Source organism: Arvicola amphibius, chromosome X (assembly GCF_903992535.2).
Source record: "Arvicola amphibius chromosome X, mArvAmp1.2, whole genome shotgun sequence".
In the NCBI taxonomy this organism is placed as follows: domain Eukaryota; kingdom Metazoa; phylum Chordata; class Mammalia; order Rodentia; family Cricetidae; genus Arvicola; species Arvicola amphibius.
Genome location: NC_052065.1, coordinates 3,790,521 through 3,809,652, shown reverse-complemented (window position 1 = coordinate 3,809,652; position 19,132 = coordinate 3,790,521). Strand labels below are relative to the sequence as shown.

General features: G+C 34.0%; 1 protein-coding gene across 1 annotated transcript in view; it reads left to right on the top strand.

Moving 5' to 3' along the window:
* Cnksr2 (connector enhancer of kinase suppressor of Ras 2) overlaps positions 1-19,132 on the top strand; it is a 224,261-nt gene that overhangs the window by 40,921 nt on the left and 164,208 nt on the right. The window contains 3 exon segments of the mRNA XM_038316573.1: positions 1,683-1,846; positions 2,678-2,880; positions 10,782-10,869. Coding sequence (XP_038172501.1) covers positions 1,683-1,846; positions 2,678-2,880; positions 10,782-10,869 — 455 coding nt within the window.

Genomic DNA, 19,132 nt, shown 5'->3' with positions numbered 1-19,132 from the left:
TTTATGCAGAGGGTATCTGAATGACGGCATTGACTAAAATAAGGGAGCGTTTGCCAAGTCAGCTTGTATTGTATTGGTTTCAGTGTTGTGTAAAGACTAATGGCAGTATTTTCCCTTTCATTCATTTGAATGGAGCGTTAGACTATGTATCTGTCAGGTACTTTACAGTTTCCTCATTTCCTGGAAGTATGCCAGCATGGAATTCAGTCCTTGCTAGGTTTTGCTAGCATTGTTTTCACCTGTGTGAAAAAGAGTGGGATGCTGTTACCTCATGTTATTTTGTCTCATAAATAGCTAAAGTGGTCTCTGCCCATTATACTGCCTTGGTTTTTTTTTTTACAAGAATATAATACACTTTATTTTTGGAAAATTTTTTTAGTCTTCAGGTGGTCTGACGTAGTCAGAAAAGATCCAATTTCAAATCTTCTAGTTCTGATTTTCTGGTCAGTTACTTACTATGTATACTTATGGAGTTACTTAATCTTGCTGTTTCAATTTCTTTTTCCCCAACATGATATTTTTAATAATTATTCTTTAATTTTATTCAGTGCACCCCAATTACACTAGCTTTCTATTCCTCCCAGGTCTACCCTCCCATCTAGCACCCCCTCGGACTCCAAATAAAAAACATTAAGTCCAATTTGTATTGCTCATATCCTCATTGGAGCATGGCCAAGATTTAAAACTGATAACAGTAGTCCCTTCGGCCTTATTTGACACCTTCCAATCTCCTCTTCATCCTCACCAATACTATAGAAATTCCAGAAGAAGATCAATGTTTTTTAAAGTTTATCTTTAGGAAAGCAGAGTTTTAAATATAAAAGACATCAAAGAATAGAAATTTATTGAAACAAAGTGTTCAGTTTTAAAATTATTGAAGTAGTGGTACGATGATAGAAGACAGGAGTTCAAGGTACAGGAAGATAGATTCATTAGGCTTAAGTAGGAAGAATGAGGCCCCTCCCTCTGAAATAGCATTAAAGAAAATGCAATGGTATGATAATCTAACTCTAAAAGTAGTTATCATTCTGAATATTTGTATCAAATTAGAAGTTAGAAGACAAGTGAGGTTTTCAGTGATTACCAGGAAAAGTTTCAATAGGAATAGTGATCTAACAATTGTTTTGAAGGCTGCTTGATTGTTTCCCGACTGCCCAGACCCAAAATAATTACTCAGAAACTATATTAATTACAACACTGCTTGACCTATTAGCTTATGCTTCCCATTAACTAGCTCTTATACCTTAAATTAACCCATTTCTATTCATCTGTGTATGGCCACATGGTTGCGGCCTACCGGTAAGGTTCTGTCCAACATCTGTCTCCTGCAGTGGCTACATGACTTCTCCTTGACTCTGCCTTTTCTCTCCTCTTCTGCTTGGAATTCCCGCCTTGCCCTATTCTGCCCTGCTATAGGCACAAAGCAGCTTCTTTATCAACAAATGGTATTCACAGCATACAGAGGAGAATCCCACATCAAACAATGAAGAATATAATTATTTTTTTGCTCCAGCTCACATATAGAATGAGGAAAAAAATGGGTGATTTGACTAGTCCAATGTCAAAATGGATTTAAGGTGTGGCATGGTAGGAGTTATTGCTTGCTTTCCATCTGTCCATCAATTGATTTATTTCAACAATTATTCTTTTGTATTTTGTTCTTTTTTAATTTTATTTTGTAGGTCTTGATGACTGTTTGCAGCAGTACATTAAGAACTTTGAGCGGGAGAAGATCAGTGGAGATCAGCTGCTCCGCATCACACATCAGGAACTAGAAGACCTGGGAGTCAGCCGTATTGGCCATCAGGAGCTGATACTGGAGGCAGTTGACCTTCTTTGTGCACTGGTAAGGATTTAAACTGGTTGGAAAGAAAACCTTTTTTGTCTCCTCTCTTCCACTGTCTGCTGTTTTGACTTTTTGTTTTTTCTCTCTTTTATTTATTTTTGCTGTGCTTCCATATCACAGTGCATCATTGAGGTAATCAGGACAGAAACCCAGGAACAGGAACAAATACAGAGGCCATTAAAGAGTCATGTTTACAGTCTTGTTCTTCATGTTCATGGCCTGCTCAGCCTACTTTCTTTTTCTTTTTTGTTTTGTTTGTTTTTGTTTCTTGAGACAGGGTTTCTCAGTGTAACAGCCCTTACTGTCCTGGAATTTGCTCTGTAGACCAGGCTGACCAGGACTCACCGAGATCTGCCTGTCTCAGCCTCCCGAGTGCTGGGATTAAAGGTGTGTGCCAACACCTCCTGGCCTCCTCTGACTTCTTATGGTACCCAGGACCACCAATTCAGGGATGGCACCACCCACAGTGGTCTGGGCCTTCCCACATCAAATATTAATCAATAAAATGCCCTGTAGACTTTCCAGTGGACAGCTAGATCTTACAGAGACATTTTCTCAATTGAAGTTCCCAGCTCTCAGATGACTAGGTTGTTTCGAGTTGACATAAAAACTAGCTAGTACATCTATCTTTATTGTAATTGTCTTCCCCGGTATCCCTGAACACGCATTTGACTGTGGATTCCACTAAGCCAGGAATCTATCTTATTTGTAATTCTAACATTGTCCCACTGCCATTGCATAATAAAGTACTCATTAAGTTTTTTATATCAATAAATTTTTAATAAAGAAAATATTGACATTAAATATACTTTTCTCTTTTTTATTATTCAGAATTATGGCTTGGAAACAGAAAATCTAAAAACCCTTTCTCACAAGTTGAATGCATCTGCCAAAAATCTACAGAACTTCATAACAGGAAGGAGAAGGAGTGGCCATTATGATGGGAGGACCAGCAGAAAATTGCCAAATGACTTTCTGACCTCAGTTGTGGATCTGATTGGAGCAGCCAAGAGTCTCCTTGCCTGGTTGGACAGGTACACTCTTACCCATGTTCTATAAGTAACTCCTCTTCATATGCCAGTTTGTATCATCACATTATTTCACATTTTCTTATGAAAATATTAGTCAAATAGGAAAGTAAAAATAATAAATATCTGGTTATGGGCATGCTGTGGATTTTTCTGTCCAGAAGCCTGAAGACAGGACAGAGCCAAGAGATCAAATAGACACTGTGTTATGATTTTTTAAAAATGCTGCAAGATCCCCCGGTGACAGTAGGCAGCAGAAATGCTGTAGGTCCCCAAATGGTGAGAGCGGGCCATGTGGTGGCAGGCAGCGGTCCCTGGGAGCAGCCAGTCCCAGGCAGAGATGGCTGCTGGTCCCCAAGCGGTGGCTGGTCCCAGGCAGGGAGACACATGGCAGGCAAGCAAGAGACAGAGACATGGATAGACACAACATACAGAGTGAGGTTGAATATTTATTCAGGGGGTTTATGGAGGGAGAAGGAAGAAGGGGAGAAGAGCAGAGGGGGGAGAAGAGAAGAGAGACAGAGAAGGGGGGAAGGGAAGAAGTGGGGAGAGAGGCAGAAGCTGCCTCTCTGAGAGGAAGATGAAAAAGAGAGCAAGCTCAGGCCAGAAGCTGAAGATCAGCCTGCCTCAGCAGATGGGGGAGGGAGTGGGCGTGGCTTGTTTCCCAAAGTGACAAACAATCATAACATATGATAAATGTTTTTCTGTGTCTGGGTTATATCACTCATATTGAGTGATGTTTTCTAGCTCCATCCATTTTCCTGCAAATTTCAAGATGTCATTATTTTTCTCTTCTGTGTAGTACTCCACTGTGTAAAGAAATGTACCACATTTTCCTTATCCATTCTTCAGTCGGGGGTGGGGGGGGGGATTTAGGTTCTTTCTAGGTTCTGGCTATGACAAATAATGCTGCTATGAACATAGTTGAGCCCATGTCCTTGTGGTACGATTGAGCATCCTTTGGGTATATTCCCAAAAGTGGTATTGTTGGGTATTGACGAAGGTTGTTCCTAATTTTTTGAGAAATCATATAGATATCCAAAGGGGCTGTACCCACCAGCAATGAAGGAGTGTTCCCTTTACCCCACAACCTCTCCAGCATAAGTTGTCATCAGTGTTTTTGATCTTGGCCATTCTTACAGGTGTAAGATAGAATCTCAGAGTTGTTTTGCTTTGCATTTCTCTGATGACTAAGGATGTTGAACATTTCCTTAAGTATCTTTCAGCCATTTTAGACTCCTCTGTTGAGAGTTCTATGTTTATGTCTGTACTCCATTTTTATTGGGTTATTTATTCTTTTGATGACCAATTTCTTGAGTTCTTTGCATATTTTGGAGATCAGACTTCTGTCTGATGTGGGGTTAGTGAAGATTTTTTCCCATTCTGTAGGGTGCTATTTTGTCTTGTTGACCATGAACTTTGCTTTACAGAAGCTTTTCAGTTTCAGGAGGTCCCATTTATTAATTGTGAGAGGATTAAACTTTTATATTTGGTTGGGTGTTGCCATGAATTTGAATTACAATTAAAATATACTAAATGAGCTCTCTATTTTCATAGTTTCTAGTATTGCCCTATATTGTGTTTGAATAATCTCAGAAAAAATTCTGATAATTTACAATCTTGCCAAAATTCCTTCTTCAAGGAACATCAGTAAGATACAAATTGTCTTTTTAAAAATAACTTATATATAAAATAAAAATTTTATACTTTTATTTATTTTTTTTTTGCTTTTGGTTTTTGTTTTTGAGACAAGGCCTCACTTTGTAATCTTGGCTGTCCTGTGGAGACCAAACACAGAGATTCACCTTCCTCAATTTCCACAATGCCTAGCTAGGTTTTTTACTTTTAAAGTAGAAGTTAATTTTACTTACTTCTATAAGATCTAAATTATATCAGTGTATAATATATAGTTTTGGTATTAAATCCTGATTTGGATACTAAGCTATATACTACCAGAGTTAAAAAAAAATTTAAATGTATTTTCAATATAGTGTAACATTATGAAATTTTAATTATACAAATATAAACTACACTGATCATTTTTTAAAGTAATTGTATTTTCAACATATTTTGAGAATTTTTTTCATTAGTCTTTTTATTTATTTATTTATTTTTATTATTAAAAATTTCCAGCTCCTCCCCACCTTCCAATTCCCTCCCCCTCCCTTAACTCCCCTCCCCCTCCCTTGCCAGTCCAAGGAGCAGTCAGGGTTCCCTGCCCTGCGGGAAGTCCAAGGTCTAACCCACTCCATCTAGGTCCAGGAAGGTGCACATCTAAACAGACTAGGCTCCCCAAAAGCCAGTACAAGCGGTAGGATCAAAACCCCAGTGCCATTGTTCTTGGTTTTCCAGTCAGCCTTCATTGTCTGACACGTTCAGAGAATCCGGTTTTGAGAATTTTATATATTAGAACTATACTTACATAATTTCTACTCCATACTCTTCTCCCTCTAATTCTTCCCATAACCCTCTCATCATAATAACTTCTTTAATTATTATTGTTAGATGCACATCCATGTGCATGCATGTGCACACACAAATACAACATTCTGAGTCCATTTAATGTTGCTTAAATGTAGACATGTTGGGAGATGACCACTTGTAAATAGGGCAGCTATAAATATTGCTGAGCATGTATCTGTGGGTATTGAGTGCTTTGGGCATATGAGCTGGTCATGTGGTACATTATTTGTAGCTTTTGACTTCTAGTCTAGCTGCAGCATTTTGTATTTCCACCAACAGTGGATGATTTGAGTTGTTTTGTTGATCTTTGTTATTCTGACTTGGGTGAGATGAAATTTCAAACTTGTTTTAATTTACAGTTCCCAATTGCTGAGGGTGATATACTCATGAGGTATTTCTTAGATCATTTTCTTTTTTTTTCTATTAAGAACACTGTTCAGGGCCGAGACCCATTTTTGAAATGAGTCTGAGTTGTTGTTTTAATTTCCTTATATATTCTGGATATTAATCCTTGTCAGATGTGCAGCTGATAAAGATTCTTTCCCATTCTTTCATGTTCGTGAGTGTTTATGGGTGTAGCTCCTGAAATTACCAGGAGGCGCAATCTGAAGTCTGGACTAGCAATCCCTTCAGTATTCTTTTTGCTCAGGATTGCTTTGGCTATTCAGTGTCAGTTCTAGTTCCACATGGATTTTAGTTTTATTTTTTTCTATTTCTGTGAAGAATGGTGTGACTATTTTGATATTTAATTGAATTTGTGTAGAATGGCCATTTATACAATATTAATTTACTGATTCATTAATATGAATATGTTTTAGTTTTCTAATATCTTTTCCCACTTCTTTCTTCAGAGATTTGTACATTTCTCTGTAGAGGTCTTTCACCTCCTGTTGGGTTTACCCAGGATATTTTCTTATCTTTGATGCTATTGTAAATGGGAGTCTGCCCATGGTCTCTTCCTCAGTATGTTTGCTGTTGATATCTAAAAAGGCTACAGATATTTGTAAGTTGATTTTGCACTTGCCACTTTGTTAAATACTGTTTCTAGCATTTTCTGGAGGAATTTTGGGTTCTCTTATATATATTATATCATCTGCAAATAGAAACAATTTAGCTTCTTTTCCTGTTGATTTCCTTTTAATTTCCATCACTTGCATTATTGGTCCAGCTAGTGCTTCTAGCACTATATGGAAAAGGAGTGGGGATAGTGGACAGCCCTATCTCGTTCCTGATTTTAATAGCATTGTAATTTTTTCTCCATTTGGGATAATGTTGGCTGTGGGGTAATCATATAGCTTTCAGTTAAAAAATTGCAACATAAAAAGAAAGCAGGGTGAGTAAACCATGAGGATTAAGCCAGTATATGTAGCATTCCTCCATAGCCTTTGCTCTAGTTCCTACCTCCAGGTTCTCATCTTGAGTTCCTGCCCTTACTTCCCTTCATGATAGAATGTTAAATGGCACTGGGATCCTATTCTCTTTGAATGTATACCTTGCTCAACCTGGATGTAGTGGGAAGGGCCTTGGACTTCCACAGGGCAGGGTGCCTTGCCCGCTCTTAAAATTGGAGGGGGTTTGGGGGAGGGCGTGTGGAGGGAGTGGGAAGGAAGTGGGAGGAGGGGAGGAAGTGGGAATTTGGATTGGTATTTTTTAAGTAATAAAATAAACTAATAATAATAATTAAAAAAAGAATGTTACTCTAAGCTGAAAACCTCCATATTTACATACATAGTATGTAAATCTGGTCAGTAAGATATGGCTAATTGTTAATGCTTAAATAACACATAAGTTTTAGTTTTATTTTCTGTCACTATTATTTAATCTGTAACCATACATTTGTTTATCCCAAAATAAAGTGATTTAAGTAAATTTCATTATATTTTCTTTTCATTGCATAGAATGATTACAGAATGCTTTTGTTTCCAAATGGTAGGCCTAAGTATACATACTCTAAATTAATTTTTATAATATAGTAGTTTTGAGATTCTGTTGTATTATGTATCATTACATTATATCATCAATACAACTCTTGATAAGCATCAGTTCACCTCCATGTACAAACAGCCACAGAAATCCATGAAGTCATACAATCATAGTTGTTTTATGCTTATTTTATAGGAAGTGACAGTATGACAAATCCTAAAGAAAATAGTTTGGTGTGCATTTTGTACTATATCACATAGCAGTATTCCATTAAATTAGACGCTATTTGATATTTTGACCCTAAAAATTAAATAAGTACTTAAAAGCAACACAAAAAGATAAATTGGGATAACTTTTAAGTTCTATATAGATTTTTGAAAGTTGAAAAAAGAAATGTTTATTATTTTTAATCACAGAAAAATTCAACTGTAGACTGGCTTGATCATTAACATTGTTTTAACAACTTGAGTTAAAAGAAAAAAACTGAACTTGGTGGCGCATGCCTTTAATCCCAGCTCTGAGGAGGCAGGTGGATCTCTGTGGGTTCCAGCTCAGCCTGCCAGCCTGGGCTACACATTGCACTCCAGGACAGTCGGTCTAAGTTACCTCCTTTGACCCTGTCGCAAAAAAAAAAAAAAAAAAAAAAAACTTAATAAAATAAAAGAAGAAGAACAAAAGAAAGTCTTGGTCTTACTAATACATTTGCACTACATAGGAAAGACAGTGGGGTGCAGCCCAGAGTCGTTGCTTTGTTCAGATCTGTGAATTTCAAAGACTCCTCCTTGCAGAGACTGGAGAAGAGCAGCGCTAGGAAAAGGAATACTGCTTTGGAGACTTTTCCAGGATTTAATCACTGCTACTACTGATAGTGATTCTTACGCTTACCGTGACGGTGACACTCTTTGACATGAATAACTTTAGGCATTTACTCAAAACAATACGAAAGGGTTGTCCTTATTTTACAATTAGGCAGCCTAGGATTTAGAGTGGTTAAATTCAAAACCAAATGAGTAAATGGATCTAGTACTTTATAGAGCCTAATAATCTGACTATGTAGTTTATTTTCTCCACTGCTATGAGATTTTAATTAATAAAGCAATAATAAGAATGGAAGAATGTTCAAGATGTCTAGATAGATAAATAAGGCCTCGGGTCAGATAAGAGCTGGAGAGTCAGAGAACGGGGATATTTGGAAGGAATAAGTCATGCTGGCCTTGGCTGACCCAGTGAATAATCAAAGAAAATGTAAGGAAAATATTAGAATGTATTTTGATTGTTCTACTTGATTTTTCAAAACCCATAGACCTTCCTAACATGTTATATGATTCTACTTATAAACTAGGCCAATTATTCTTATTAACTGTTCTTTCTATAATATGTTGTTCACAACAGCGATTTTTCTTGTACTTTGCTCTCTGATATCATAGGAATCCAGAAAATGTCCAAGCTTGTACAGTACACTTTATAATTTTTTGAAGGAATAGAGGGCTGTGGAATAAGAAATGAGCCCTGTGGACCACCAACAATTGAAAAACGATTAGAAGTTTAGTTCATGCTTGGCGTGGTTGCACAAATCTTTAATCCTAGCACTTGAGAGGCAGAGGCAGGAACTGACTTCAAGGCCAGCCTGGTCTACAGAGAGAAGAAGAAGGAGAAGGAGGAGAAAAGAAGAAGTTTAGCTCATGAAAACAAGTATAGAAGTGTAACTAGAATAAGAAAAATAAACTTATATGAAAGTAGTGTCATGGAAGCAAAAAAAATAAGAATTTGAAGGAAAAAAGACAGTTATCAGTAGGGTGAGATGTTGCTAAAAGAATAGATAGGGTATAGTATGTGATACATTAAGAAATCAGGATATTTGTGGATTATTTGGTTGAACATAATGTGAGAAAAGCTGCAGGATAGTTTTCTATTTTAACTTTACCTGTGAATCCATTTTTAATCTTTAGTGATTATAGAAAAAGAATATTAGCACAAATTCTAAGTCCTAATAATATATTAGGAATTTGACTTTGTTCCACCTCTGTCTTGGGTTGTAGTAGTATCAATCTGTATTTCTCCTTGACTGATATAAATCTTAGAAAGTATTGATACCAATTTAAATGTAATAGAATCTCATTTACAATTACATTGAGAAATTGTTTTCCTGATAAGCAGTATAAACTTCTGTTAAATATATGTTTATTATATGTTAATTTTTCAAACAAAAAATGTTTTCTACATAGCAGTTCATCCAAACATTCTACATACCCCCTTTTTTGTGTATCCTAATGTCTTTTGAAAAATATGTTTAACCTTTACTGTTATTTTATGTTTATGAGTGTTAAGCTTATGTGCATGTCTGCACATCCTGCATATGTAGTGCCCACAAAGTTCAGAAGAAAGTATTGGATCTCCTGGAACAGAAGTTGTGAGCCATCATGTGGGTGCTGGGAATGGAGCCAGGTCCTCTGTAAGCAAGCACTCTTAACTGCTGAACCATCTTTCCACACTCCATGTCTAAAAAGTATACACAGAAAACAAAACACAAGAATTAGATGCTAATAGGTAGAAGGAATACTATCCATGAGCATCATTGTGGATCTCATATTTATCTGTAATAAATATGCTGCTCTTTTCATTAACTAAAATTTAATTACTTAAATATTAAATTTCCATATAAATGATGCTGAACAAATATTAAGATTTGCTTTTCAGCATATATTTGATTTGTAAGGTTTAGCCAGTACAATTAAATATTGCTAAGTATTTTGTCTTATTTTAAAGTTATTTATATATAAAATTGTCATGATAGATGAAATGGAACAATTCCCTAGAAGAGATTTATCATTGCCTCAATCTCTCCCTAGAGAGATTGAGGCAATGATAAACCCTAGGTAAATTTATGTTAGTAAACACTAACTGCATGTGACTGTGGGTTCTGGATTCAGACTTCTGAATCTGAACACTAGCTCCCACACTCACTCGTTCTGTTTCTTAGACTTATCACTAGATAATTATCTACCTTCATTGTTTTCTTTTGTAAAATGAAAATAATAAAAGAATGCCTATTACATAAGAATTACTCTGAATATCAATTATGTATGTCACAATTAGAATAGTGATTCACATACAGTAAGTCATCAGTAACCACTATTTTAGTAATATTGCTAACCTTTAATTATGAGTATTTCAAGTAAATGTCATATTTAAAATGTTAATTTTCTTTGGAATGTAAATACTAAGATACTTAATGCTTTGTATTATATATAGTAAAGGAGTCTTTAAAAAAGCATCAGAGAACTAGATATTAAGAAATTTATAAAGAAAATTTTGATAGAAAACTATATATTTCTAAATTTTAATCCTTCTTAATTTCACTCATGATATTCTAAACGAGTCCCAGATATTGTGTTTTCTTACTACGTAAGCTTTAGAAAAATTTATCTCATTATTATTCAAAATCATATTTTAAACCATTTCATTTTGGTGGTCTTCAAAAGCTGTTCTGAATAATCACAGTCTTTGTTTTCCCTTTGTAGGTCACCATTTGCTGCTGTGACAGACTATTCAGTCACAAGAAATAACGTAATCCAGCTCTGCTTGGAACTAACAACAATCGTGCAGCAGGTATTGACTGACAGTTTCCTTTGCTTAAATTACTAGCTATTATATATTTCATAAATGAGTAAATAAATTTTGGGGGGGTTTCAAGACTGAGTTTCTCTGTGTAGCTTTGGAACCTGTCCTAAAACTCAATCTCTAGACCAGGCTGGCCTTGAACTCAGAAATCCTTGGATTAAAGGCATTTCCCACCACTGCCTAGCGAGCAAATGATTCTCAAAAAGCAAATTATTTACTCAAAAAGTATGCATGTATCATAAGTTTTGTCTCTCAGAAGATACAAAAATTAATTGGAATTCCTAACTTCTTTATTGTAAGATCCTGTCTGTCAGTCTCATCGTCAACGGAATGTCTAAACTGTGTCGCTTTCGCAGGATGAAATCACTCTATTCAACAAAGTCCGATTTTTGCTCTAAGATACAGTTTCACTTTGCATGTACACATAAATAAATATACCTAAGAGCCTTTTAATAATGATCTAATTACCTGAGCAAATTTTTCAGAAAAAGTTAAGCGGGGGATTCCAAGATCAAATGCTTCAAGAGTCCAACAAATAGTATAAATGTTTGAATCCATTCTTTTATAAAACAATGAGAAATGTCAGAGACTGAAGTAAATTTACTAGTAGATCTATAATAATTTTTTAAGTAAAATACATCTAGGAAGATTGATGTTTATAGCTACAACTCTCCATAACTCTTATAGCATCCTATTGCCACTGCTTCTTTCTCAGGATACCATTAGCCAGTAATACAGGGATTGGGAGAAAGTGAATAACATATAATGATGCAAAAAATTATTGGAAAATCTAGTGAAATTATGATTTACTTTATCCTTGTGCCACCTGTCCTTGATTGTCAGACATAGTTCTCAGATTGCTATATTGTTTATAATTCTTCAAAATAGGTAATTTTATTCATATAGACTTACTAGCTTCAATATACTTTTCTATCATCTAGATATTTTTGCATCATATATCTCATATTTTATGTTCTCATTATTTTCCTTTAGGGTCTAGTTAGTAACATTGTGATGCCTCATCACGGTATACATCAGACACTTCTCAGATTGATATGATGGAAATGAAAAGCTTTCATTAGTCAAATGATGGTGGGAAACATTTTTTGCATTTTATTAATTTTCTTTCTTTTTTCTTTATTCTTTTCTCATACAATATATTCTGAATGCAGCTCCCCTCCATCACTCCTCTCATTTCCCTTCCACCTGCCTTCTTCTCCAGATCCATTGCTCCTCCATTTCCCTTCAGAAAGGAGCATGCCTGCCAGGGATATCAACTGAACATGATATAACAGGATGCTCTAGGAACAAAGCCTCATCAAGGATGAATGAGGCAACCCAGTAGGAGGAAGAGGGTGATGGGAAACATTTTATTAGCTTATAAGTACTCCAATAATCTGTGTCCCTTCATATTTGATAATGATAAATAACTTTTTAAAAATTTCAACTAGAAAATAGAAAAGCATAGTATATTGAAAGTACACATTAATAAATATTTTTCTGAAGGGCCATATTGAAGTAGTAGATATTTAAAACTTTATAGGCTAGATTCTATTTGTCACAATAATCTCTTATTTGAGGCAAAAAAGCAGAAGGTATAAATACATGAATGTGTTTAGAATCCATTAAAAATTGATTCATAAAAATTAGCCAAATTTTTGCCATAGCTATTGACCTCTGTGTTCCAGAGCAGTGGAGTTCAATGTGACCAACTGCTGTTTGATAGCATGAAAGGGTGAGAAATTGAAATACTTGCGCCTCACTTCAAATGTATTATAGGTAAGGCCCAAGGTCTTGCATTTCTGCAAGTTTTTCTAGCTGGTTTTGGTTGCCATGCATTGCTCTTGGGAACAGAGCTAATAGCAATAACATAACTTACAGCTAATGTCTCCTGTGGTTATGGCTTATCAGAAACATTTATTTTTATTTTTTATTGGAATTTTTTTCATACAATATACTCTGATCATGGCTTTCCTTCCCTAACTCCTTCCAGATCCTCTCATCTCTCAACACAGCAAACTCCAGGCCCTTTCTTTCTCTTTAGAATGCAAGCAGGCAACCAATAAAAACAAATGACAATTTACAAAAAAAAAAAATCAGAAACATTTCTTAAAATTGTTCTTTCTAGAGTGTTACTTTATCTCTATGCCTTTGTTTTTTGGCACAGTGTATGTGCACATAATGAAAAAATACATTATTAACACTTTACTGTTACTTGGTAAAAATTTGTGGTAATTAAGTTATCTGTTATTAAATCTTTTTTACTTTTACATGACAATTATAATACTGTGAAATTAAAATTAAATTTATTGTTTGTTTTTATTTTTAATTTTTATACTAAAGGAATTAGTACTTATTGCTATTTTTATTACTTCAACGTTGAAAATACTTTCAAGTATATTTGTGAAATGAAGGTTGGTATTTATTGAGTAGTGGGCTAACACTTCGTTGTTTTTGTAAACCGAGACTGCACTGCTTGACGACCTTGGAGATCATCAAGTAATCATTGCTTGACTCACATATATCAATATTGTTTTTTAATGAGAAGGCAGTACATGAAGGGATTTTAAACAAAAGTTATACATCAAGTGAGGTAAAAATAGTTTTCTACGTTTAGAATTCACAGATTATACAGCACACCTTTGTTCTTACCCTTCATCTATTACTTTGAGAAGAATATGGAAAGAACTTTTAGTGAATTTCTAGTGAATTAACATTCTTCTGCAGAGATACGCAGTGATGGAAATGCAGTGCATGTCAGCTATGACTAGCCCACACATTCTGTGATGTTAAGAGCCTGCCATGTAGCTACAACTTCATTGATTTCTTGCTTTTCTCCAGATTGTATGAGTGTCTGCTATTGACAGTTACTTTACATAAAACATACCCCGTTCTTATATTGCCCTCAAAGACTTGTTAGTGTTCCCAATAGGACTTTGCAGTAGCTTTGCTCCTTAGCTCAAGATTATCCTTAAGCATCTTATCATAAGGCAGTAATGGGTTTAAGTTTTGCTACTTAGAGGTCAGAAAATGTAAGACTAGAGATTCTTTTACAGGCTGAACTCTAAGAACACACTGTCTTGACCAAACATAAAATTGCTAAAATACTTCAAATGTACTTAGAACACAGAAGGACTTTTTGTACCCTCCACCCACTGGATACTCTGTTTGGAAGATAATGGTGTGCCCTCTTAGGACATTTTGCTCATATTTTACAATTCAGTAGCTCATGTCATTTGTCACAACTACTTCTACCTCATTCTCATTTTCCCATTACATATCATGCTTGATGTGTCATCTTTAGAACAAAGTCTTACATTGTTGGGTTTTTCCTTGGTTTTCCATATTTCTAATTTATACCTAGTTCTGTTGTTCGTTAAAGGAAGCATTAAATGCGAATTCCTCTTAGTAAATAATGTCGTGACAGCCCTTTTTAATCTGTTTATAAATATAGACCTTATCACTTTTGAATTAGTCATTACAAATCAAAGCCCATTTTGCTGTTTACAAATACATTGCTAACTTGTTCCTTTGGGATTCAAAGGAGCTAACATTCTCTTTTAGCATAACTCTGGTTTTGTCTTCAACAACTCCCAGGTGTATCAACTCTAACTCATATAGATAAATTATCTTTAGTAAAACAGATCTTAGTTTGGCTATTCATCTTATGATACCTCTGTACAATATACCCTATATCTTTCATCTCTGCCTTATTAAAATTATGTCCTATACTTTAAGGACTTTGAGAAATGATAATTCATTCATGAAGCTTTTCTGATTTCCCACAAGTTTCTGTGGCTTCTTTCAGTATTGAATATTTGTTGTAATGTGTTTCCTGCTATTGTTGAGATTAAGTGTAACACCTTGCTATTGGGCTTTTACTTTCTCACACATCTAATTGTTTACCTTTTTCTGTAAAAGATTAGACTAGTTATTTGTCGTATTCTCTGTTATCCCCTTTTTGATGCACTGTTTCATGAGCAGAGGTAGAGTTCCTCATCATTCTGTGCATAGCATTTCACATGCCTTCTGGGGCATTTATAGCCTATGAAGAACAATTATCGTACTTTCCTTAGATGATGAACTCCTTGAAGACAAAACCAGTGTCTTTCTTAGTTCATATATACTGGTGGTTAAAAATAATTGACTGAGCAGAATTATCCTCTGTGCCTGCCATGTGCTCATTTGTCTTTTGCAACGAAAGAAAAATGAAAGAAGGAAAGGAAGGAAGGAAGGAAGGAAGGAAGGAAGGAAGGAAGGAAGGAAGGAAGGAAGGAAAGAAGGAAGAACTGTGTTCCTCTTTTATTAGCTCTCATGTGAGAAAGCTCCCATTCTGTTTCTGTTATTCATACTTTAAAAACCTCAATGATATCCATCATTTTAAATCTCTTTTAAATAGTTAAAATATGATTATTTCAACTGATGACACAGCTTAGTGATAGAGCACTTGTTTTTATGCATATGGCAATACATGCTACCTCCGTGTTATAAAAAGTAAAAATAAATGATAAGTGATTATTTATTCTCATAATTATATTACAGGCTAGCATAAAAATCTGTTCTGAAACTTTATACAGATGCCTAATGCTAACAAAATTTATCTTTTAGGAATTTTATGTATTTGTAGTCAGAAATTATTTCTGAATTACTGCACTGGTTTTTTTGGCTGTAAATGATACAATCTAATTTCTGAGCTCTGTATTATATTTCTGCTCATAAGTACCAAAAGGAATGAGGACTGATAGATAAAATTGTGAAATAAAATAGTTAACTGTTTGTTTCTGGATAATGAATCTATAGGCAGACTTTACTTTTCTATATTTTTCAAATTTCAAAAAAATGAATTTAAATTATCCAGAAAATAAGGACTTTTTTCCATACTGAAGGAATGTGAGTTTAAGTTTGACAATGGAACCCATCATAAACAAATACTAAAGTTACATTTTAAAATAAATTACATATAGTTACCGTCCAACAAATTGTGTGTGTGTCTCTGTGTGTAGTAACCAAAGATTTATTTGATTATATGAACTAACTAAATATAGAAATTAAACTTCAGTTTCCACTTAAAAGGACAAGTTGAATAAGTAAGGTATAGACTTTAAAAAATATCTAGGGCATGCATTTATAACCAGGATTTTGAGAAATCTCACGTGAACAGTTTTATACTTTGAAATATGCTGTGCTTAAAATGATTATTTTACTCCACTTTAATTATTTTTATTCCCTTTGCAGCAAGAAGAGATGATCAATATCTAAAAATAAACTGTCATAAATTGTTTTTCTCTCTCTTAACACAAAGGGGTGGTCCAGTGAAGTGAGTGGAAAGTTCTTATTGACGTCGGGCACTTCTGTTTTGAATAATGTTAAAATTAGAGAGGAAAATCCCTAGAAATCTCTTTTGAAAATCTCCATTTGGAAGAATTTACTTGGTCTAATTTAATCTATATCATTTTTACTTATTCTGTGTTTGGATAGGTTGAGATTTTTTTGAAGTTATAAAGGTATTTTCCCCTAACACTTTTGTTCCTTACATAAAATTCATTATAACAACACAAGAAAAAAATGGGGAAACTTGTTTTAAAATCTTAACTGGAAAGAACTCTCACAAAGAACTGAAAATTCTTTTAGAGCACTGTCAGCAACTGAATCCAAAAAAAAAAAAAATGAGACAGGTACCCACGCATTTCTTGTCAGCATTGAAATAATTGCCATGATGCCTGTCTTTGTGAATATCAGCATAACCTAATTCTACTGTACCATTTTAATATTCTCTACTTCAGACAAAAACTGAGACTGTCACTAATTAAGAATTGAGCAGTAAAGTGTCACTTTGAAAGGTAAAGCTTTGATGAGGTTGAGACTCCTTCGGATAAGGGACAAGGATGAAGGAAATTAGGAGAGATGTAACCCAGCCCTGATGAAGATCAGTTCACACTGAAAAATTCATTTCATGGTTTTTACAACTTGTAAACAGAAGTGTTCACATCTATCTCAAAGTTATTAGAAGGATCAAAATAAATAGGAGTTAACATGGCCAAGAGACGTCAAGTGAAAACCAAGAAGAATGTAACCAGAGACTGGTAAGAGGCAGTAAAACATTTTTATTTTAAAACCAAATATACAAAAATCATTAGTTAGTTTAGCTGGCCAAAATTTACACTTATGTTAGAATTACATGCTAAGAGAATAGTTTGGAGTGTTGTAAAACATTTTTATTTTATTTTTTTATTCAGAGTTCAGAGTGAAAACTTCCTTTTAAATTTCATTTTTTGGAAAAATGCTTTTACTTAAAATTGTTTTTTCTGAGCTTTTTTTCTTTGTTTCATTTTTACATGGCATAGTTATGTTACTTCATTATAAATACATATTTAAGAAAAGAAAAATATTTTGTTGATATACTTTAAATAGCCATACTGAAGAATGGTTTATTTTGCTGAGCAATCTCTCTTAAATTATATATTTGTGCTTTTAGACATTTTAACTTTATAATACCTTTTATATAAAATTAAATTAAATATTATATTTACTATTCTACAATTATGATTTTGAAAGTAAAAATTTAAATGACCACGTTGAGTATACATCTCTTAACTATATTCCCACTAAAATTTAACCACTTTTATCTATTTAGTTTGAGATTTTAGTTACTCAAGCTAAACACTTGTAAGAAAATTATAACATTATATGGCAGTAAAATAGAATTTGTGGTTTATATTTGTAGAGCATACAATTTATGAACAGTTAGAAAATATTGTAGAATTTATTTAAAATGTAGCCTAGAATTGATTTTAAATTTTTAATGATTATTCAAGGAAAAATTTATTAATAATTGCTGTCAGTCTACGTTATCTTGTTCTATGTATATGAATGTCAATTCCTTTACTTTCTTCAGGAACACTCTCTCTAACTTACTCCCATATTTTATCCTAAAATACTTTGGTAGAATTTGACATGAAATAAGATCTGAGTTTATTTGTACTGAATATGCTTTTCAAAAAATGGTATACACTTAGATAAATTGCTTCAGAGGTCTGATATTATTTACCTGTAAATGTTTACCTTTAACAATCTTGTTAGATTACTGCAGGGTTTTATGTGAACATTTCATAATATCTTAATAAATGGCTGTTAGAATTATTAGAAGAGACTTTAGAAACAAAACTAAGCTAGTTTCTTGTTCAGAGCAAGCTCTGAAGACTGATACTCTGCTTCATTTTGCTGTTGAATGGTCACGGAATAAAAAAACTTCTGAAATGTGTGATTTAAAAATAATTGGGAAGCTGGGTATAATATCACATGCCTTTAATGCCATCAGAGGCAGGTGAATCTCTGAGTTCGGGGCCAGCCTGGTCTACGTAGTGAGTTCCAAGACAGAGCTACAGAGTGAGACCGTGTCTCAAAAAAATTAAATAAAATATATTTTGGTTTTATTCATGACATTTTATATTTTAATATACATTTATATAATTTGTATTCTGGAACATATCTTAACATTCATATTTAAATGTAATGCAGAAATTAATGTTGGTCATATATTAACTTGCAACTCACACTTACATTTATAAATCACCTACATATGAACATGTACAACTCAAAACATGTCCATTTTAGTGGTCAGTGTATAATAGTCATACAAAATATGTCTTTTAAAGATGATAGTAAAAGCAAACTTTAGTTATATTTATGTAGAGATGCAGAATGGTGGGCTCAATTGTATGTGAATGAGCAGAATACTTACTCTTTAGATCATGCAGTGTTAAAGCATGAAAAGTTGAGCCAGAGTAGACTTGTAGTCACTTCAAACACAGTTTTAAATACTTTTACTGCATGCTCAGGGTTAGTGCTTAAGCCTTCTTGAATCAGACATTCTAGGTGACCTGAAAATTAAATCGGGGCTTTTGGGATTGAAACTAGAGCATTTCAGACCAAAAACCAGGGCAAGGCTTATATATAATTTTTTAACCAGTATGAATTATATTAATTCAGCATACCCAGTGAAGACCAGTGAAGATGGTATGACAATTGATTCTATTTTTCCCTCATATTTAAACTAATATCTTTAATTCACTTCACCTATAGCTTATCCTTTAAGTGTTCTTCAACTACTTTAATAATTCAGAAGCAGGAAATCTTTTCAGGTTTCCTAACTTATCCTAATATAATAGATCAAAAATCAGATAATAGAAGTATTAGAAACAGTAGTCAAATAACTTGAAGATTTTATCTGGATACACATATGAGTGGAATT